Source organism: Oncorhynchus masou, chromosome 11, assembly GCF_036934945.1.
Source record: "Oncorhynchus masou masou isolate Uvic2021 chromosome 11, UVic_Omas_1.1, whole genome shotgun sequence".
Classification (NCBI taxonomy): Eukaryota; Metazoa; Chordata; class Actinopteri; order Salmoniformes; family Salmonidae; genus Oncorhynchus; species Oncorhynchus masou.
The window spans coordinates 59,874,413-59,897,218 of NC_088222.1; the positions used below are offsets into that span (position 1 = coordinate 59,874,413).

The 22,806-nt window shown below is 42.8% G+C and overlaps 2 protein-coding genes across 2 annotated transcripts; one reads left to right on the top strand and one right to left on the bottom strand.

The window, feature by feature from the left end:
* The first annotated feature begins 272 nt into the window (after positions 1 to 272).
* On the top strand, positions 273 to 3,335 carry LOC135548913 (interferon regulatory factor 2-binding protein 1-like). Its single transcript, XM_064978994.1, has 2 exons — positions 273 to 2,351; positions 2,439 to 3,335. Exon 1 carries the CDS (start codon positions 559 to 561, stop codon positions 2,338 to 2,340), a length of 1,782 nt encoding a protein of 593 aa, XP_064835066.1. The 5' UTR covers positions 273 to 558; the 3' UTR covers positions 2,341 to 2,351; positions 2,439 to 3,335.
* A 105-nt stretch (positions 3,336 to 3,440) lies between these two features.
* LOC135548914 (calcium uptake protein 2, mitochondrial-like) lies at positions 3,441 to 16,677 on the bottom strand. The gene is made up of 12 exons (XM_064978995.1): positions 16,432 to 16,677; positions 13,369 to 13,498; positions 13,151 to 13,182; positions 12,945 to 13,020; positions 12,761 to 12,808; positions 10,558 to 10,640; positions 9,091 to 9,144; positions 8,521 to 8,618; positions 7,050 to 7,221; positions 6,618 to 6,726; positions 6,330 to 6,487; positions 3,441 to 4,657 (listed from the first exon to the last, which is right to left on the bottom strand). Exons 1-12 carry the CDS (start codon positions 16,618 to 16,620, stop codon positions 4,556 to 4,558), a joined length of 1,251 nt encoding a protein of 416 aa, XP_064835067.1. The 5' UTR covers positions 16,621 to 16,677; the 3' UTR covers positions 3,441 to 4,555.
* Between the last annotated feature and the right edge of the window lie 6,129 nt (positions 16,678 to 22,806).

Here is a 22,806-nt window from a genome sequence, read left to right on the forward strand (position 1 = left end):
GGTTACCACACGAGCACTCATTTACATGACATTTAAGTCATTTGGCAGACGCTCTTATCCAGAGCGACTTACAACTCACTCAATCGGTCACACTTTCAAGCTAGCCAATAATGAGTTAGTATCCTCTTTTGTCGTGTTGGTATCATGCGTAGAAGCACTGGGCACAGAACATTGCATGAATCACGTAGTTAGTTAGCTAAGTGTTTCTTATTTTTTCTTAAAACGTTGAATGAGTGTGAGCTGGCCAGCTATGGAGGAGATGTTCCAAATTAAACTACAGCTTCCAGAATGCAACCGCAATGTAGCGTAGGTGCGTATATCCGGTGTCTTAAACATATTATACTTCCGCCCAGACAGACCGACACAGGCAGCCCGAAAAGGAAAACGTAGCTAACTTTTAAAAGCACCAATCAACAAAAGCTTTTTGAGCATAGTTTCATATTTTACAACACAATCAGGACATGTTTCTCGACTTGACTGAATATTGACGAAGCCGCTAAAAGCAAAGACAAACGCGTTGGCCGCTCAAGAAAGTTTGTGTGAGGGCCTGTAAACAACATGTCCTCCGCCTCGCAGGCATCCTCTAGACGGCAATGGTGCTACCTCTGCGATCTGCCCAAGATGCCCTGGGCCATGCTCTGGGAATTCAGCGAAGCTGTTTGCCGGGGATGCGTGAACTACGACGGGGCGGACAGAATCGAACTCCTAATTGAGACGGCCAGGCAGTTGAAGAGTAGCCACGGTGTTTTGGATGGAAGGTCCCCGGGCCCTCAGCAAGGCAAACCCAGCTCAGGTGGACCGATGGAAGGAGGGAGGCAGCATGCAGAACGTTTAGACAGGGGGAGGGGAGAGTATGGCGTTTCACCCCGCCTCCCCAATGGTCTGCACAGAGCTGAAGATGTGAGTATGTCAGAGGGGAGCAGACAGAGCCCCAACACTAGAAGGGCTATGGCTGGGGCTGCACCTGCTCTACATGGGACCATACCTCATGCTTTGATAGCCCAGGGGTTAGTGGGGGCCCCTCACGGCTTGTTGGCCCCCGTTTCAGGCACCAGAGCTGGGGGCCAGCAGATGGCTAGTTCCTCTGGCCATATAATGGGTGGTGATGGAAGGCGCCAGGTAATGTCAGCCATGTCACTGGGGGCTGGTGCCTCCACTCTTGTGGGTCTGGAGGCAGGCTGGAGGAATGGTGAGGTCATGGCTGAGCTGGCAGAGAGCGCCAGGAGCCGGGCAGAGGGCTGGCCCAACCGCCCCAGAGCAGTACGAGACGTCCTGGTGACCCTCTGCGGCTGTGCCCCCTTCAGTGTGCGCTTCAGGAAAGACCACAACCTGGTGGGGCGCATTCTCGCTTTCGAAGCCGGGACCGGACCTGAGTTTGAGCTGAAGGTGTTTGTGGAATACCCCAGCGGCTCTGGAATAGTCTTCTCGGGCATCCCAGAGCTTGTCAGGCAGATGTTTCGTGACTCAAACAAAGACGCGGGCAAAGCGGTGAACTCAGGGCTGCGTTACGTGGAATATGAGAGGCGACAGGGCGCTGGGGACTGGCGTGCGCTCACGGAGCTCCTTAGTGACGGTGTACGCTCGTTTAAGGAGCCACCGATGCCCGAGATCCTCCCACAACCATACACAGATGCCGGCATGCCCATGGCGCCCGCGGGCCGCTCTGCACCTACCAAGGGTGCTGCACGGCGACGCAAAGCATCACCAAGCTCTGAAAACGGAGAGAGTGATGGAAGGCCCATGGGGGATCACCCAGCCAGAGAGCCCTGGTCTCGAGGTGCATATCCAGGCATGGAGCCCCTAGGCTCAGGCATGACCAACCCCCAGGACGGCCTGCCCCGCTCACACAGCCAGCCCTCGCCCATCTCAGCGCTCATAGGAGTGGCCGACAGCCTAAGCTCAAGCCAGATGTCCCGAGACGGTCCTGGCTTGTCCTCAGCCCATTCCTCCACAGCTGGCCGCCCAACCAGCGGCAGTCCCTCCTCTGCCTCCACCGCTGTCTCCCAGGCAGATATGGGCCAGGGTGCCCAAGGGGGGCCGAGCACTACCAGCGCTGGGGATTCCGGGAGCGGCGCCCTGCTTTGCTGCACCCTCTGCCGAGAGCGCCTGGAAGACACTCACTTTGTCCAGTGTCCGTCTGTCCCGCACCACAAGTTCTGCTTCCCATGTACGCGTGGCTCCATCCGCAGTCAGGGCCCTGGAGGAGAGGTGTACTGCCCCAGCGGCGAGCGTTGTCCCCTGGCCGGATCCACCGTGCCCTGGGCTTTCATGCAGGGAGAGATCTCCACCATCCTGGCTGGAGACGGCGACGTGACGGTGAAGAAGGAGAACGACCCCTGACCCCAATCAAGGTGAAAGGCCCATGACATCCATCTTTATTTTTTTCATAGATCTATTAGTGCAATAGTTTCTAATGTTGTAATTGTCTTTCTCAACAGCGGCTCAAACACTTTGAAAGCGCTTCCCTGATCTATTTATCATCAGATTGGCTGCAGTTCATCACGTGCACCGCAAAGGTGCAGCAAGATATAACTGAATCACCACGCAACCCAGGAGGGAATAGAACCACCTTATTAAACAAGTTAGGAGGGCACCAGAACCATCAGTCCAAAAGTGGGCCACATGTCGGTCCGAGCTAGGCTCATCTGTTAGTAATAATTAAACTAGAGCAAAATCACAAGTCATTCTCCATGTCCAATGAAGCAGCAGAGGCTATTCACGAGGCCTTGTTTTAAAAGCCCAGGATTGAAAGCACAGGTCTGTTCTTTAATATGACAATCTCTCAACGTTTCATGTGTTTCTATATAAAACAATTTAGTTGCATACTGTGTCATATGTGAACGATACCAATATTGAAAGTCCATGGGTAGCCAGAAGCAGGCAATTATTTGGACAGGACAAATAGATTTTTAAAACAATGGCAAAACCAGTAGGTCCTTAAAACCAAGGTTTAAACATTTTAATCACACGTCTCTTCAATGTATGCTCCTTTATTACATATTGTATGTCAGAAATGTGAATTTACTTTAAATGACTAATTTCTATTTTTGATACAATAAATTTATGTATGCGTTTATAGTAAGTGATAAGACCAAAGATGGCTTTGTGCTCTAATTTTACTGTAGCTTTGTATGCTGTACTCACTGATAACTTTGTCAGTCACTCTGTTTCTTAATCTACCACAGAAGTAAGCTGGTTGTTTGTCTCTAACTTTTTGTGAATTCCCTGTGTGTGTGTGTGTGTGTGTGTACACACACACACACACGTTTCAATGGTGAAACAACATACTCAAATGTGATCTTAATGGGGTCAACTAATAAATTCCAGAATAGTCATTGCTCTTGTGTATTTTTTGTCTTGCTCCCTTTTTGCTAGTGCAATTCCTACCCTTTTGTAAAAGAAAATCTGTATGGCACACACAAATACCAGGAAAAGTGAAGCATTTTTCAAACATTTAATTAATCTTAGGAAAGGTATACAGTTTCACTTTCCAAGGAGGAAAGTTCAAAACTGTTTCAAATGCTATTCCCGGTTGAGAAATTACACCGTTAACCTGATTCCAACCAAATTAATTAGAATTTTGTATAATTTGGTCCAGGCCATTTGATGTTGAAAAATCAATTCCAAATCAAACCACCACCAAGTCCTAAATCACAATTTATTTAAGAAGAAAGTGTATTGTGAAAGGGTGCCAATATATTACAGCACAACTGTACATAGACATTTGAAGACAGGAACATATTTAATGACTTTTTCCATGATTCAGCATTTTAAAACTTAATGAAATTCCAATGATACCACAGTAAACCACCTCTAACTGTAAACAATGTATTTGAGCAGCGAGATAGGGTATAAAAAGGTGACAGACATTCAATAAATGTCAAACGAGCTCACATTTCACATGACTTGTATGCATAGACTGGTACCAAGCATCACAACCAATTTCCAGGATTAGAATTGGGCGGTATCTAGATTTTCATACCGTTTCTGTACCATACCAAGGTATACAGTATTGCTAAATGTTCACACAAGTGGCACCCAAAAGATTAATACTTTTTTTTGACAAAACAATTTAGGCACCAGGGATCTTGATCCGTGAGGGGATTGAATGTCTCTGCTATAACCAAGAAGCTTGATCATGAGATCTAGCCACTTCACTAGCAAACCAAATGCATAGCTGGAGCCCTACGCTGGATATAATTTGACATCTTAGTTTTCTTATAGCTAGCTATAAGTAGTGGCGTAGCACGGTATTGAAAATCATACCGTCGGTATTCGGCAATACCCCAGTATAACGCCCAAGCCTAATTAGAAAATATAAAAAATATTGTAAACAAAACACCCATAGATTATGTATATTGTAATAACATTTTCATAAACAAAAAGGAAGCCTGAAAAATATAGAATTTGGTATCATCCCTTATTGATCTGGTTCATGAGGACCATGTTAATATTCCATTGACAAATATCAAGTGATAATGAGCAACTTGATGGTCAGCCATCACTGCTTTACATTGGAGTCACAAGGAGCTTCTTGATCCAATAACGTGACCCCTCAGAAAGGGCTTCCTGTGTCCCGGAGGGCCTCTTGGGCCCCTTTCAGTGTCTCCCTCTTCACACACTTCCAATAATCTAAGATGCCACGCTGCGGCTGCACCTGGGGAAATACAAACATCACATAATAATTAGAGGTCGACCGATTAATTGGCATGGCATATTTAGTTAAATTCATGTTAGCAGGCAATATTAACTAGGGAAATTGTGTCACTTCTCTTGCGTTCAGTGCAAGCAGAGTCAGGGTATATGTAACAGTTTTGGCCGCCTGGCTGGTTGCGAACTAATTTGTCAGAATTGTACATAATATTGAAGGTTGTTCAATGTAACAGCAATATTTAGACTTGGGATTGCCACCCGTTAGATTATATTATTTTTATTATTATTATATAATAATTCAGTCTATGATTTGATAGAGCAGTCTGAGCCGGGGTAGTTAGCAGCATGCTCATAAGCATTCATTCAAACTTTACTGCAAGTATCTCTACTTGCACATCATCATCTGCACATTTATCACTCCTGTGTTAATCTGCTAAATTGTAATTATTCGCTCCTATGGCCTATTTATTGCCTACCTCCTCATGCCTTTTGCACACACTGTATATAGACTTTCTTTTTTCTACTGTGTTATTGACTTGTTTATTGTTTACTCCATGTGTAACTCTGTGTTGTTGTCTGTTTGACGCTGCTTTGCTTTATCTTTGCCAGGTCGCAGTTATAAATGAGAACTTGTTCTCAACTAGCCTACCTGGTTAAATAAAGGTGAAATCAAAAAAGAAAACTGCCAGCAGCTCTTAGCAATGCTTGAAGCAAAGCGCTGTTTATGACTTCAAGCCCATCAACTCCCGAGATTAGGCAGGCAATACTAAAGTGCCCATTAGAACATCCATTAGTCAAAGGTATGAAATACAAAATGGTAGAGAGAAATAGTCGACGCATCATAATTCCTATAATAACTACAACCTAAAACTTCTAAACTGGGAATATTGAACCACCAGCTTTCATATGTTCTCATGTTCTGAACAAGGAACTTAAACGTTAGCTTTTTTACATGGCACATATTGCACTTTTACTTTCTTCTCCAACACTGTGTTTTGGCATTATTTAAACCAAATTAAACAGGTTTCATTATTTATTTGAGCCTAAATTGATTTTATTTATGTATTATATTAAGTTAAAATAAAAGTGTTCATTGAGTATTGTTGTAATTGTCAATATTACAAATATATATATTTAAAAAAGCGTCCGATTAATCGGTATCGGCTTTTTTGGTCCTCCAATAAATCAGTATCGGTGTTGAAAAATCATAAATCGGTCGACCTCTAATAATAATAATAATAATGTTAATAAACTTTACAGAGTGGCTGCGTGAATTCATCACCAGGACACCTTTTTATATGGACTAAACAACCCCCCAAAAAATGTTACGCAATCTCCGCTGCGTCCTCCCTTTCCTAATCCTCACTTCTGAGATTAACATTCTGGAAAATTTGGACAACATGATCAGCGTGAGGTTTTCTCCACCCAAAAAGGTGCGTAAAATAACACATCACGGTTAAAAGGTTATTTAGTACACTGGAAAAGGTGTCCTAGGGGGCGGGGCGGTTCGATTGTGTAGCACAATTCATACAGAGACCGCACCTCACAACACAATGATTATTAACAAGTAAATTGGAGACTTGCATGAAAGTTTGAGTGAAGCACAGATCTCAAGATCCAATAACACCCTGACATACTTTTTAATGTGATTGCTAACTGGTAAGTACCCCCTTTACCTTCAAGCCACGTAGTACTCGGTCCTCCATCACTCCGATAAACTCCTTGTGGCTCAGGCAGTTATCGCCGTCCAGGTCAAAGATCTTGAACACAGTGTCCAGCACGTTCTCCGAGAGGTCATGCCCTGTGGCGATCTTCACAGCTCGCTTAAATTGGACTGTGGAGTATCAAAAGAATGTCAAATTATCAGGATAATGTCTTTGGTTGAAGTGATTGGACTGTGTCGAATCAGAAACTTTCATACAAAATGCCCTTCCTACTTAAAACAAGGTAGAAATTAAAATTACCCATTCCAATAGGTCGGTTGGCTTCACTTATCATTTTCACAGAGAAGGCAAAGTCTTCCAGGTTGTTGGTGAATAGGCAAAACGCTTTGAACTCATCAAATGTGATGCTCTACAAAAGAAGAGGGACAAATGTCCAAGTTGTATACTGAAAAGTCAACTCTTGAGACCCCCCCCAAGAAAAATGGGTTTATTTCACAACTTCTTAAACCTGAAGGTACATTGACCTGACTTCCTATTATCCCTGGCCCTGTTTGAATAGAAAATGCATCCTTTCTACATTAAAGTAACCCCACATCAGAATTGGTTGGATTGGGGAAAATAATTGGGTGGCAATTCTCAACCTTGCTTTCACAACCCTTAATAATCTGTGGTGACCAAGGAAGGAAGGGTGGATTTTCCAAAGCATTGGAACAGGGCCACATTCCTTTTTACCTGGCCAGCGGGGATCCTCTTCCTCATGTTCTCCCAGTAGGCCTCGTTGGCTTCCTCGTTGGTATAGTGCAGCAGCCACTCTGCAAAGTCCTCCCGCCGCATGGTGTCCATGCCCTTGGAAAACTGCAGGAACTCCATCTCCTGCACCTCCGCCTGCAGGTCTTCCATGAACCTAGAAGAGACATCCAGAGTAAAGACACTGAATGTGACTAGGTCGGTTCCGGGCCCGTACTCAGTGCCTCAGAGTAGGAATGCTGATCTAGGATCAGGTCTCCCTGTCCTTGTAACTATATTATGATCTAACAGGCAACACTGATCCTTGAGCAACAATAAGTACAGTGCATATGAGAAAACATGATTTTACTAGGATTAGGTACACCTATATATGCAAAAGTATGTGGACACCCCTTCAAATGAGTGGATTCTGCTATTTAAAACACACCCATTGCTAAAATCAAGCACAGCCATGCAATCTCCATAGACAAACATTGGCCGTAGAATGGCCTTACTGAAGAGCTCATTGACTTTCAACTTGGCACAGTCATAGGATTCTACCTTCCCAAAAAGTCAGCCCTGCTCGAGCTGCCCCAGGCAAATATAAGTGCTGTTATTGTGAAGTTGCAATGTCTAGGAGCAACAACGGCTCAGCCGCAAAGTGGTAAGCCACACAAGCTCACAGACCGCCGAGTGCTGAATTGCATAAAAAATGGTCTGTCCTCGATTGCAACCATCACTACGGAGTTTAACTTCCTCTGGAAGCAATGTTTACAGCACAATATCTGTTAAATCGGGAGCTGAATGAAATAGGTTTCCATGGCCGAGCAGCTGCACACAAACCTAAGATCCCCATGCGCAATGCCAAGCGTCGGTTGGAGTGTTGTAAAGCTTGCCACTCTACTCTGGAGCAGTGGAAACATTGAGGGCTGTGATGAATCACGCTTCACCAATTACGGCTGTGATGAATCACGCTTCACCAATGGGCTGGTTTTTCATGGTTTGGGTTAGGCCCCTTAGCGTTAAGATTTCCCTTCACTGGAACTACAGCATACATTTACATTACAGACGATTGTGTACTTCCAACTTTGGCAACAGTTTTGGGAAGGCCTTTTCCTGTTTCAGCATGACAATGCCCCCTGTGCACAAAGCGAGGTCATACAGAAATGGTTTGTCAAGATTGGTGTGGAAGAACTTGACTGGTCTGTACAGAGCCCAAACCCCAACCCCATCGAAGACCTTTGGGATGAATTGGAACACCGACTGCGAGCCTAATCGTCCAACCTCACTAATGCTTGTGGCTGAATGGACGTCCCCGCAGCAATACTCCAACATCTAGTGAAAAGCCTCCCCAGAAGAGTTGAGGCTGTTAAAGCAGCAAAGGGGAGACCAACTCCATATTAAATGCCTATGATTTTGGAATGAGATGTTCGATGAACATGTGTCCACATACTTTTGATCATGTAGTGTATTTTACCTGCAGAATACATTGTACTGAAGCTTGTTTTTGCCATTCCTGCCAAAGAAGAATGCCTGCAGTGTAGTGTTCACACCATCCCCCTCTACGACTGGTTTCTGTGAAGATGACATCAAGTTTCAACACTTTCTGCCTTTGTTATTACTGCAAGCCCCATCACGCTTGAAATATGAGTAAAACACAATCAGTTTTCCAGCCGGTACGCGATGGTTTACGTCACCGCATAATGACAGTTGGCAAGGCTTAGTGCTTTCAATGTGCATTTCCACATGTCATTTAAAATAAAATAAAAAATAACCTTTATTTAACTAGGCAAGTCAGTTAAGAACAAATTCTTATTTACAATGACGGTCTACCGGGGAACAGTGGGGTAACTGCCTTGTACAGGGGCAGAACGACAGATTTTTACCTTGTCAGCTCAGGGATTCAATCCAGCAACCTTTGTTACTGGCCCAACGGTCTAACCCCTAGGCTACCTGCTGCCCATATCAAGTATTTTAAAAACTTTTCAACAATTCACATAAATGACTAAGGAGTTCAGTCTTAAAAAGGTTTATATTGTTGACTCACCACGTCTGTGGCACCTTCCATTTTCTCTTTTCTTTTCCCAATGATTTTCTTGAGCTTCATAATAAAACAAAGCAGCAACAATTATTCCTTGTATTATAATAAATGCAGATACTAAACTACAAAAGATTAAGCTACAAACATTTACTACTAGTGAGAGCATTTCTTAGCTAGCTTAGTCTAAAAATTAAGGAAACTACTAATTCAGTTATAAACCCACTAATAACACATACATACCTCTTACTCATCTGGATTATCCAATAAATGTCAGCAATAAGAGAATTTTTCATTAGTCAAAAAGGTTTACTACCCACAATGCCTCACTAATATTAAAACTGGAGCCAGTTTGAAACAGCAAACAGTGTGTTTGAGATTGACTGAACAGCAGATGAACCGCATAGAACTACTGATCTACAAATCATCTTGCAACCCAAATACTACTCATGATGTGACCAAAGCAATCACTTGCCTTACACTGATCCTCTCAAACACGCTGAATGATTATCCATGCTGCTCCTCGCTCTACTTTGTCAGGTGCATAACATGCTTACATGTAAGATGTTTTGGACCCCATATTCCCAGTAGGAACACACAACAGAGGTCTCTTAACGCTATCTAAACCCTGTGGTTCCTAGTGTTGCTGAATGTCTACACCAGGCTCTATTCAAAATTAGGGAATCAACTTTTCATTGGTTTGGTGCAAAACTGTGTCAGTCACATGAATTCTTGTAGCAATGTATGCATACTGCATTGTGCTAAAGCCAACTGGCAAATACAGTATGTTTACAAGCTAGATTCTGTAACATACAATGCATCCTGAAAGTATTCAGACCTCTTGACTTTTTCCACATTTTGTCACGTTACAGCCTTATTCTAAAATTGATTGAATTGATTTTTCCCCTCATCAATCTACACAGAGAGTCAGAGTCCTTTAGGAGCCTTTTGGAAGAAACTGGTGCAGACTGCCATACAACATGTGACTGAGTTAGTATCAAGAGTATTGTACTCACTTGTTGGAGCATTTATTTTAAAACCTCCAACTGGGCATGTCCATGTAAGGGCTGGTAATATTTTGGAATTTAACAGTGTGGATACTTGATATAGATATACATGACTGTATACTTTGATATACAATCAGACAATACAAATTACTATATGCAACATGAAATTACAAATCCATCAACTCCTTGAGAAGCATATCATCGCTGTCTGATGAAAACCTCATCCTCAAACCACAAATGTTTCAGTAAATAAAATTAAAAAATTAAAATTCCGCATTAACGAACATGCAATTATGAATACTTTTTCTTCGTCCTAGAGTCACAAAATGTTCAGAGTACATTGAGGGGAATTACTGCTTTCAATCAATATATTTTTTTTTAAATGCAGTTACAAGGTTTTCATCAGAGGGCGACGATATAAAAAACAAAAATGTGAGGAACATTATATGATTCACATTATAAAGCATACCTTGAGAAACTCCTTTCTGTCCACATGCTCATTGCCATCAATATCAAGCATTTTGAAAGCTATATGAAATCCTGTGTGTGGCTCTGAAATTACACAATGCATTTTCTATTAGAAAATAACATCACAGGCGTATCTGCAGTTGAAGTCGGAAGTTAACATACACTTAGGTTGAGTCATTAAAACTCGTTTTTCAACCACTCCACAAATGTCTTGTTAACAAACTATAGTTTTGGCAAGTCGGTTAGGATATCTACTTTGTGCATGACACAAGTAATTTTTCCAACAATTGTTTACAGAGATTATTTCACTTATAATTCACTGTATCATAATTCCAATGGGTCACAAGTTTACATACACTAAATTGACTTTGCCTTTAAACAGCTTGGAAAATTCCAGAAAATGATGTCATGGCTTTAGAAGCTTCTGATAGGCTAATTGACATCATTTGAGTTAAATGTTACAAACAATAGTGCGCAAGTATAAACACCATGGGACCACGCAGCCTCCATTACCGCTCAGGAAGGAGAAGCGTTCTGTCTCCTAGAGATGAACGTATTTTGGTGAGAAAAGTGCAACTCAATCCCAGAACAGCAAAGGACCTTGTGAAGATGCTGGAGGAAACAGGTACAAAAATATCTATATTCACAGTAAAACGAGTCCTATATCGACATTACTTGAAAGGCTGCTCAGCAAGGAAGAAGCCACTGCTCCAAAACTGCCATAAGCCAGACTACGGTTTGCAACTGCACATGGGGACAAAGATTATACTTTCTGGAAAAATATCCACTGGTCTTATGAAACAAAAATAGAACTGTTTGGCCATAATGACCATCGTAATGTTTGGAGGAAAAAGGGGGAGGCTTGCAAGCCGAAGAACACCATTCCAACCGTGAAGCACGAGGGTGGCAGCATCATGTTGTGGGGGTGCTTTGCTGCAGGAGGGACTGGTGCACTTCACAAAATAGATGGCATCATGAGGAGGAAAATTATGTGGATATATTGAAGCAACATCTCAAGACATCAGTCAGGAAGTTAAAGCTTGGTCGCAAATGGGTCTTCCAAATGGACAATTACTCCAAGCATACTTCCAAAGTTGTGGCAAAATGGCTTAGGGATAACAAAGTCAAAGTATTGGAGTGGCCATCACAAAGCCCTGACCTCAATCCTATAGAAAATTTGTGGGCAGAACTGAAAAAGTGTGCGCGAGCAAGGAGGCCTAATAACCTGACACTGTTACACCAGCTCTGTCAGGAGGAATGGGCCAAATTTCACCCAACTTATTGTGGGAAGCTTGTGGAAGGCTACCTGAAACGTTTGACCCAAGTTAAACCATTTAAAGTCAATGCTACCAAATACTAATTGAGTGTATGTAAACTTCTGACCCACTGGGAATGTGATGAAATAAATAAAAGCTGAAATCATTCTCTCTACTATTATTCTGACATTTCACATTCTTAAAATAAAATGGTGATTCTAACTGACATAAGACAGGGAATTTTTACTAAATGTCAGGAATTGTGAAAAGTTTAAATGTATTTGGCTACGGTGTATGTAAACTTCCAACTTCAACTGTAGGTACTGCTTGGACCCAACAAAGCAGCGACAAAAGGGTTAAAATATCATGAGCAACGGAAACTCGGCAATTCATAAATGAGCCAGCTACTGTACAAAGGTGTTGCCACACATTCATTATGTTTGCACGTCTATATGCTACATCTGTGCTAAACCAGAGCCGTGTTGATTAGGCACCCAATGGTAGAAAACGTTCTGAAGCGGGAAGGTATCATCTGTCCTTGTGTAACACTGTTGTTTCCGTTCTTCTCCCTGCCCCAACCTGGACTTAAACAAGGGACCCTCTGAACACATCAACATCTGTCGCCCACGTAGAAGCCGCGACCCTTGAGCAGGTGATGTCACCGATTGAATGATACTAGGCTACACTCAAACCCTTTGACCTCCTCCACAGCAACCCCAGCAGTCGGGCAGAGCTCAACTGAGTAGATACCACTAACTAGCTAGCCAATTGATATCGACTAAACTTGTCCAATAAACACACATTTTTGTTTTCATTTGCCATCCATTTTGCTAATGGACACGACCCAGATGAAGTAAGATGTGCAGTGTAAGCATGAGAGGATGCAGGTTCCAATGCATGTCATTGAAAGGGAGGGCTGTTTCTACTGTATGTCATGCTGAGTCTTACTGGTCAGAATTGTCAACAGGAACAGGTACTCTGTGTAGGATATCAGACCTGCAAGACACAAAACATGCCATCTGTATCACACAAACATTTCAGTGAGTGTTCAAGTATAACTAGCCAGCATCTTCTAACATTGATAACGCACGTAGCACCAGTGAGGTTGCTTGACCATGGCATGAAAACGTACCATTGTCTCCAAAGTTTCTGAACAGACTGTTGCCTGCCTTGGCCCATGAGGCAGCATCCAGCATCTTATCCACCTCCTGCAAGTATCATCAATTATGCAAAGAGAAACAACAAAAAGTAATCTCGTGCTGTAATGCTCATGTTGGTAAGACTATAGTAAATCCAAAACAAGTTCTGACAATGTGTTAACCCGATCCCAACACTCACCTTTTTGGTTAGAGCTTTATTTTGCAATTTACCTACAAGCAGAAGGAAAAGTAAAGAGCAGTTGTTGCTTGGAACAAAATGTAATACACTTACCCAGATGGAGCTTGTATCTAGCCAATGAAGCCATATGCCAAACAATTACATAATGCAGTATTCCTTTTCAACCACGTAGGACATTTTACAACATGGACGCTATCATTTGATACTACTGTACTTACGGTCAACATTCTCCAGCATGATTGAGAAGAGGAAATCCCTTGGTGTCATGTAGAGCTCCTCATCGTACATCATTGAGGCAAACTGGTTGAAGCGCATCCGTCTGGCAGACATCTGGGATACTGGAAGCACCTATAATACAGAATGAATAATTAGCATTAAAAGGAGGACAAAGTCTAAACTAAGGGGCAGTGCAAAGCTGAACATTTGATAAAATAATGGAAATAGAATGGTCAGTACTCCTGACCAACTATGTTGGCACATAGACATTCATGCAAACAGCAATTAGCTAATGGATACATTTTATTTGCTTGCTTATTCTATCAATGTATCAACTGATGGCACAATTTCCCTATACATAGAAAATATTATCCCATAGGCCTGTCCCTCTCGGTCACCACAATCACACCGTTATTCAACTGGTCGTTCAGATTGGCACCGTTTCCTTTTTATTTAACATGGCACACAGTTTTCTTCATACTGAAAGCAGCTCTAATCAATATGGTGTGACCATCAAATAGCAAAACGTGTGGAGCAGACATAGATCATAGCTGTGTTCAAATACCCATACTAACATACTTAATGAGTATAAACTACATACTATTAGTTCATTTTAGTATACTGTAAACAAACAGTATCCTTCAGTTGAGCATACTAGCGCTTCACCTGTCTACCGGAAGTTGATGCTGTTGCCCTGCAACCTCCTGCTAGCATAACAAATAGCTAGACTATACTAGCTAGACATTTTACTACTTTGGGTGTGTTCTTAAATTCAATCTGGAGTGCCAGACTGTGCTCTGGGCGTTGGTAAATTCAGAGCGTTGTCAGATTGTCCGCTTGTAAATTCATAGCGTTTCGCTCTGGGAGCGGTCAGAGTGCACACTGGACGCGCTAGCCGAGGAGTAGGGTTGATTTGAGCATTCTGACCTTACAACTGGCTAGCTACTTCGAGACACAAATGAGAGAACACCTCACTCTGACCATTTCACTCACCCCAGAGCTGGTTAGGCAGTTTTCATGTTATCCAGACAGTTGGTGACAAACTGCTGCTGGCAACAATTTAATTAAGCTATTTTACCAACATTTAACGACACCGGCAAAATTCAACAGGTGTTGAGCGTTCGTAAATTCAATTATTCTGCGCTACTCTTGTACACTCAAACGAGAGTGCTCTCGGACTAACTCGGATAGCCAGAGCAAATTTACGAAAGCACCTGAATTGAGAACGCACAGCTAATGACTGGAATAATCAAGTCAATAAACATTAGGTAGGTAGTTAGATAGGATATTGTTAATATACTGGCAATTCTGATGTATTAGTAACCAACTAACGTCGTTAATGCTGTTAGAAAGCAGCTAGCTAACATAGCATATCTTTATGCAACCTCTCCGTCAATGTGATCAAGACAAAGGAGATGATTGTGGACTACAGGAAAAAGAGGACCAAGCACACCCCCATTCTAATCGACAGGGCTGCAGTGGAGCAGGTTGAGAGCTTCAAGTACATTGGTGTCCACATCACCAACAAACTAACATGGTCCAAGATCACCAAGACAGTCGTGAAGAGGGCACGACAAAACCAACTCCCCCTCAGGAGACTGAAAAGATTTGGCACGGGTCTTCAGATCCTTAAAAGGTTCTACAGCATCTCCATCGAGAGCATCCTGACTGGTTGCATCACTACCTGGTATGGCAACTGCTTGGCCTCCGACTGCAAGGCACCAGAGGGTAGTGCTAGCGGCCCAGTACATCACTGGGGCCAAGCTTCCTGCCATCTAGGACCTCTATACCAGGCGGTGTCAGAGGAAGGTCCTAAAAATTGTCAAAGACTCGAGCCACCCTAGTCTAGACTGTTCTCTCTGCTACCGCACGGCAAGCAGTACCGGAGCGCCAAGTCTAGGTCCAAAAGGCTTCTAAACAGCTTCTACCCCCAAGCCATAAGACTCCTGAATATCTAGTCAAATGTCACGAATACAATTTGATTTACAGCAGTATGTAACCGGTATGTGGTTCGTAAGGGTAGCGTAGCTAACGAATTGTCAGCCAACATAACTAAGGTAACTTATTCGAAAAGTAACGTTCATTACATTGCCCAACATTTGTCATAATTAGTAAAGCAATGCATTTGTATCCGCTCTCGTTAGACTTTGGCTGCATAAGTCACACCCATTTCAGGAAGAATTGCATTATGGACCCTAACATCACGGAAAGTGTCCATTGTTTGAATACTTCGTATTTTGGCGAATGTAGTACGAGATCCGGAGACTTTTGGCATACTAACTATATCCATACTATGACCAATAAGCATACTATACATTTACGTCACAGATAGGATGGTTAGTATGAGTATTCGAACACAGCTCATATTGTAACGACAGTCACAGTCGATAGCGCGCCGGACCTCGGGCTAGAAAGCCGAGGGTTCGAGACCTGCTCCCTGCTGTTTTCATTACACTGGTGTCAGAAGTGATCGGACCTCGCATCCACGACAGTGCGTGTGCTTGGCCGGTGAGCGCGTTCCTGTAAGACGTAGAGTCTCAAGGGAGTAGTGTACAAGAGTAGCGCGCCGGACCTCGGGCTCCAAGGTCGAGGGTTCGAGACATGCTCACTGCTGTTCATTACAATATATAAAGAACACACAAAACAATATCGCCCTCTGAGCCACCGTAATCACCATGCACAGTTTCCGTCTAATTAAACGTTTAACACCGTTCTGAATACACCACAATACTCTCAAAATGTTGATTGGATCAACAAAAAAAAACATTGCGATAACTAGCTACCTAACGTTACCATATTATTTGTATGCAGAGCCTTAGCTAAATAGGCTACTTGTTGTTTACTAATAGGCCTACTGTAATATATATGGCTGTTTACTTGAGCATTGTACTAACATTCAGTTGTGATAATGCCTGGTAGAAAAATTTAGCATACAAATACTGACTCACCAGGCACTTAGCAAGATTCCTGGCAAGTTCGGAGATCTAGTTAACTCAAACTTCGTTGCTAACTTTTACAGACAGCTAGCTAGCTGCGCCACTTCACTAAAGAGACTCAAATGTTACCTTTTCCTCCTCGGCATGGACGGTGAACGGCAAAAACCTCTTGCTCGACTCAAAGTGAAAATATACCAGCCCGCTTCCAACGGCAGACCCCAAAATGCCAGGTCTCAGGGCACTATGCAGCGTTCTGTATGACCAAGGTCTCCTCCAAAAGTTTCTCAAAACTCCAGCAACCCTGCCAAAGCTGGCCATTTTCCGTAAACTTCTTCTTAGGTACCTTCTTCTTCGATGACGTTTAATGGCGGTTGGAATCCAATACATGTTGCATTACTGCCACCAACTAGACTGGAGTATAACACCTTTATACTTTGCTTGAAAAAAACAAAAACAAAAAAAACATATAAAAACAAAGGATACAAAAAGAAAACATCACTTGTTGGACTATCCCTCTGCACTGGTACAACTCTACAACTCACAAGACTCCTCATGATCCCCCCTTGACCCATTTTCCTTTACTTTCTTCACTGCCTCAGCATAGACAGCTTCTGCAATACTCTGACCCTGGAAACCTCAACCTGCCTCTCTCGTGGACATTTCTGATCTCCAGCCCCATGGGTATCCCTACAATTAACACATACCACTACTTTCTCCAATGCTACACATGCCTTTGTCTCATGCCCTTCCACACACTTTTCACACCTAGAACCTCCCTCCTACACATGTGTGGCAGCTGCCACATGCACATAAGATTGACACCTGTAACCACGTAATGTATTCGGCACAAAAGCTCATACGGGATAACTTACATCACTTCGTTGGGCAAAGACTGAATATCAAAACTCAAAAGGACAGACTGGGTCGTCTGGGTCGCATCAAACTACGAGCATCGCAAACCCCCGGAATCTTCACCTTCAGTTGGTAATTTTTCCCATTTACCTCTACCAATAATCACTCCTTGCAATGGCACCCTTTCCTTGAGAGCAAAACAATTAACCTCTCTTGTCCCCAATCGTTTAATGTGGAGTGCCTGCTCCCTCTGACCAGCAGAAACACACAATTATCAAAAGACCACTTCTGATTACCTTCACGGATTCCAAAGCACCCAAATCGGTTTTCACCCAGCCTGAAACCACAAATGGATCAGCCAAAAGGCAAGGGTTCAATTTTTCTAATTTTTGTACTCCTACTCCGAAAACTTAACCACATCTCCTCATGATAATACTGCACTTCTCCTGACATACATCTTGTTCTTGCCCTCTCAAGGGACGCCAGTTAACCGGCAGTTACAATCCAACAGCTAATGCAACCTTCCTGTCTGCTTGTCCAAATCTCTTCTTCGGTATCACGGCATTCACACATTTTGTTTGTGCATGCCGCCACCTACTGTGCGGAAATGTGTGGTCGATCACATTACATTATGTGATACAAACATAAAAACAATGGGCGAAAGGAAAAAAATTGCACAGCACCTTCTGTTATAATCTAACCCTGGCAACCTCAACTTGTCTCTCTTGCACTGGGCACTTCTGATCCCCAGCAACATGGGCACCCCCTACAATTGACACACAGTTTTTTCCACTGATTCTACACATTCCTTTGTCCCTCCTGCATACTTCTCACATCTCGGAATCACTGCTGCAACATGACCATAAGTTTGGCATCTGAAACACCTTAATGTGTTAGGCACAAAAGCTCTCACGGGATAACTGACATATTTTAACATGACTTTGTCAGGTGAAGACTCTGCTTCAAAACTCAAAAGGACAGACAGTGTCTTCTGAGTTTCATCACGCTAGCCACCGGGTCTGCGTCACACCAAACAGCGAGCATCACAGACACAGTGTCACGTTCTGACCTTAGTTCTTTTCTTATAAAATGTCTTTGTTTTAGTATAATCAGGGTTAGTTGGGTGGGTTCTTCTATGTACACATGGTTGATGATATTACTAGTTTTCTATGATTTGGGATTTCTGTGTTTGGCGTTGCATGGTTCTCAATCAGAGGCAGCTGTCATTCGTTGTCCCTGATTGAGTACCATACTTAGGTAGCCTAGTTTCACTTTTGAGTTGTGGGTGATTATTTTCTGTGTAAATGTTTGTTCCAAACGGGACTGTTTCATATGTTTCATTTATTCATGTTGTTATTTTGTGCTTTTCAGGGTTCTATTAAAAGTAAGCAATATAAACACGTACCACGCTGCACATTGGTCCTCCGATCCTTCATACTACTCCTGTGCCTCAGGGCCAAAAGGGCACAACATGGAGGTGTCGCTGTGTTCTTTACAAAATGAAGTCCCCCATCACCTGCACCACATTCTTTGACCCTCAGAACTTTACAGCAGAAATAACATTTAAGGTTGTGCATTGTAACAGCAATATTTAGTCTTATGGATGCCACCTGTTCGATAAAATAGACAGACTGTATTTCACTGAAAGAATAAACGTTCAGCAGTTTTGAAATGAGGGTTTCCAAATTTGACAGTGTTATTTTTAAATGTATATATTTTTTTCATGTTTTTTCTCAATTTTTTTGTGTGTGTTGAATACCGTTTTGGTAATTTGTATATACAGTGGGGGCAAAAAAGCATTTAGTCAGCCACCAATTGTGCAAGTTCTCCCATTAAAAAGATGAGAGAGGCCTGTAATTTTCATCATAGGTACACTTCAACTATGACAGACAAAAGGAGAAAACAAAATCCAGAAAATCACATTGTTGGATTTTTTATGAATTTATTTGCAAATTATGGTGGAAAATAAGTCCTATATTTGGTCAATAACAAAAGTTTACCTCAATACTTTGTTATATACTTTGTTGGCAATGACAGAGGTCAAATGTTCTCATGTTCTGAGCAAGGAACTTCAAACATTAGTTGCTTTTTACATGGCATGTTTTGGGGGTTGTTGCTGGGCTCCACATTGCTATTTTGCCCACTCCATTTCCTCTAGAGCAGTGATGTTTTGGGGTTATTTGGGCAAACGGACTTTCAACTCCCTCCAAAAATGTTCTATGGGGTTGAGATCTGGAGATTTTTATTTATGCCACTCCAGGATTGAAATGTTAAAATAAGAAGCCATTCACTTCATTGCCCGGGCAGTGTGTTTGGGATCATTGTCATGCTGAAAGACCCAGCCACGTTTCATCCTCAATGCCCTTGCTGATGGAAGGAGGTTTTCACTCAAAATCTCACGATACATGGCCCCATTCATTCTTTTCTTTACATCAGTTGTCCTGGTCCCTTTGCAGAAAAACAGCCCCAAAGCATGATGTTTCCACCCCCATGCTTCTCAGTAGGTATGGTCTCTCTTGCACTGGGCACTTTGATCCCCAAGCAACATGGGCACCCCCAACAATTGATACACAGTTTTTTCCACTGAACATTCCTTTGTCCCATACCCTCCTGCATACTTCTCACATCTCGGAATCACTGCTGCAACATGACCAAAGTTATATTTGGTTTCATCTGAACAAACACTCTTAATGTTTAGGATCATCCAAATGCTCTAGCAAACTCAGACAGGGGACATGAACTGGACAGGGGGACACATCTGGCACTGCAGGATTTGAGTCCCTCGGCATAGTGTGTAGGCTTTGTCACTTTGGTCCCAGCCCCTGCAAGTCATTCACTAGGTCCCCAGTGTGGTTCTGGGTTTTTTGCTCACTGTTCTTGTGATCATATTGACCCCACAGGGTGAGATCTTGCGTGGAGCCCCAGATCGAGGGAGATTATCAGTGGTCTTGTATGTCTTCCATTTCTCAATCATTGCAGCTGTCACAGTTGATTTCTTCAAACCAACTTAGGTACCTAGTTTCACTTTTGAGTTGTGGGTGATTATTTTCTGTGCAGTGTTTGTTCCAAACGGGACTGTTTGGCCATGTGGATTTATTCATGTTGTTATTTTGTCTATTGCACATTCAGTCTTCCCAGCCTGGTGCAGGTCTACCATTTTGTTTCTGGTGTCCTTTTTGGCCATAGTGGGTTTGGAGTGTGACTATTCAAACAGGTGTCTTTTATACTGATAACAAGTTAAACACGTACAGGTAACGAGTGGAGGACAGAGGAGCCTCTTAACATGTTATCAGAATTCTAATGTTAAAGTGCATCAATACATATGGCTTTCTGGGTGATTCATGTTTATAGCTATATAAGTGGAAAAGCAGTAGTGACTAATGTGTTATTGATTAGATGGAATGATTTATGTGCAAAGAAACGTCCATTTTTCAGTACCCTGTCTTTCAAAGATAATTTGTGAAAATCGTAAAATTTTTTCACAGATGTTCATTGTAAAGGGTTTAAACACATGTATTTTGTATTAACCAAAAACAATTAATGAACATGCACCAATTGTGCAAGTTCGTTCCCATTTAAAAGATGAGAGAGACTGTAATTTTCATCATAGGTACACTTCAACTATGACAGACAAAAGGAGGAAACAAAATCCAGAAAATCACATTGTTGGCCTTTCTACTTTCTCTGAAAAATTATGGTGGAAAAAAGATGCCCAGGGTCCCTGATCATCTGCATGAACGTGTTTATAGCATGTTACAAAAAGGCAGCAATCAAATTGCAATGTCCGTACACAAGAGACACCTAAGACAGTGCTACAGGGAGACAGGACGGACAGTTGAACACCTGCACAGGATCCGAACATCACACTTGCGGGACAGGTACAGGATGGCAACAACAACTGCCTGAGTTACACCAGGAACGCACATTCCCAGTCCTCATTCTCAGTACTCAGACTGTCCGCAATCGGCTGAGAGAGGCTGGACTGAGGACTTGTAGGCCTGTTGTAAAGCAGGTCCTCCCCAGACATCACCGGCAACAAAGTTGCCTACGGGCACAAACACCCCGTCGCTGGACCAGAAAGGACTGGCAAAAAGTGCTCTTCACTGACGAGTTGCGGTTTTGTCTCACCAGAGGTGGTGGTCAGATTCACATTTATCATAGAAGGAATGAGCGTTACACCGAGGCCTGTACTCTGGAGAGGTGGATGGTCCATCATGGTCTGGGACGGTGTGTCACAGCATCATCGGACTGAGCTTGTTGTCATTGCAGGCAATCTCAATGCTGTGCGTTACAGGGAAGACATCATCCTCCCTCATGTGGTACCCTTCCTGCAGGCTCATCCTGACATGACCCTCCAGCATGACAATGCCACCAGCCATACTGCTCATTCTGTGCGTGATTTCCTGCAAGACAGGAATGTCAGTGTTCTGCCATGGCCAGCGAAGAGCCCGGATCTCAATCCCATTGAACATGTCTGGGACCCGTTGGATAGGAGGGCGAGGGCTAGGGCCATTCCCCCCAGAAATGTCTGGGAACTTGCAGGTGCCTTGGTGGAAGAGTGGGGTAACATCTCACAGCAAGAACGGGCAATTCTGGTGCAGTCCATGAGGAGGAGATGCACTGCAGTACTTAATGCAGCTGTTGGCCACACCAGATACTGACTGTTACTTTTGTTTTTGACCCCCCCCCCCTTTGTTCAGGGACACATTATTCCATTTCTGTTAGTCACATGTCTGTGGAACTTGTTCAGTTTATGTCTCAGTTGTTGAATCTTGTTATGTTCATACAAATATTTACACATGTTATGTTTGCTGAAAATAAACGCAGTCGACAGTAAGAGGACATTTCTTTTTTTGCTGAGTTTATTTGTAACCGGAGGCTAAGCACATACAAGGCATCTATTTGAGACAGAATGTTTGCTTAAGGGTGTTAGTTGCAGATTCTAACAGAGGCAGTGTTGTCATTTCAGACAATATTGTCAACTTTCAGTGAGTAGTCTGTTATTAAAGAAGGTACAATTCTTGAAAGAATAGCCACAGATCCCTGTATACAGGTCACCTCACCGGAAGGAAGTTTGCTGTAGTAGTAGCACCACATCTCCTGCAGAGGGTGCCAAATGATAAGTGACCATTGCTTTATATTCAGACCCCGGGGTGAAGGTAACTAGACTATTGTAGTGGAACATTTGAAAGGGCTCAGCGGTGATCTCGCAAATATACACCAATCAGACAACGATTGGAATCCGTTTGGACGAGTAATTTTTGGTGTTATGGGAGCTATAATATTTCCTTGGTTGATTTATCTTAGTTATCTTTTTTGCAATAATACTTACAGTGGCATATGCACATTTCGCCGGGGATCTACAAATGTCATTGGAGTTTGAAGGGTGGTCGGACATGCTGTTTTTGTTCCAGTTTGTTCCTGTGTTATGGTCTTTGTTTTAATGTACTCCATTGTGCTTTGCACTCAGCATAATCCACAAGTGTGTTAAGGAATTGTGAAGCAAAACCATTGACACTATTCCATGCCATTACTGACCCCTGAAGGAGACGCCCCAGAACCCTATTTACTGGATTTATTTCCTATGCGTTATTACATGTCTGATGTAGACGATGGTAATCCATAACACCAAGGTAAAACACTGAGTTAATG

Excerpts from the sequence above, each read along its gene's own strand:
- LOC135548913 (XM_064978994.1), top strand. The coding sequence starts at position 559 with ATGTCCTCCGCCTCGCAGGCATCCTCTAGACGGCAATGGTGCTACCTC.
- LOC135548914 (XM_064978995.1), bottom strand. The coding sequence starts at position 16,620 with ATGGCCAGCTTTGGCAGGGTTGCTGGAGTTTTGAGAAACTTTTGGAGG. Across the intron at positions 7,222-8,520 it reads CAGTACAATGTATTCTGCAG|GTTCATGGAAGACCTGCAGG; the intron begins GTAAAATACACT and ends TGTCTCTTCTAG. Across the intron at positions 4,658-6,329 it reads GAGTACTACGTGGCTTGAAG|GTGCAGCCGCAGCGTGGCAT; the intron begins GTAAAGGGGGTA and ends GTATTTCCCCAG.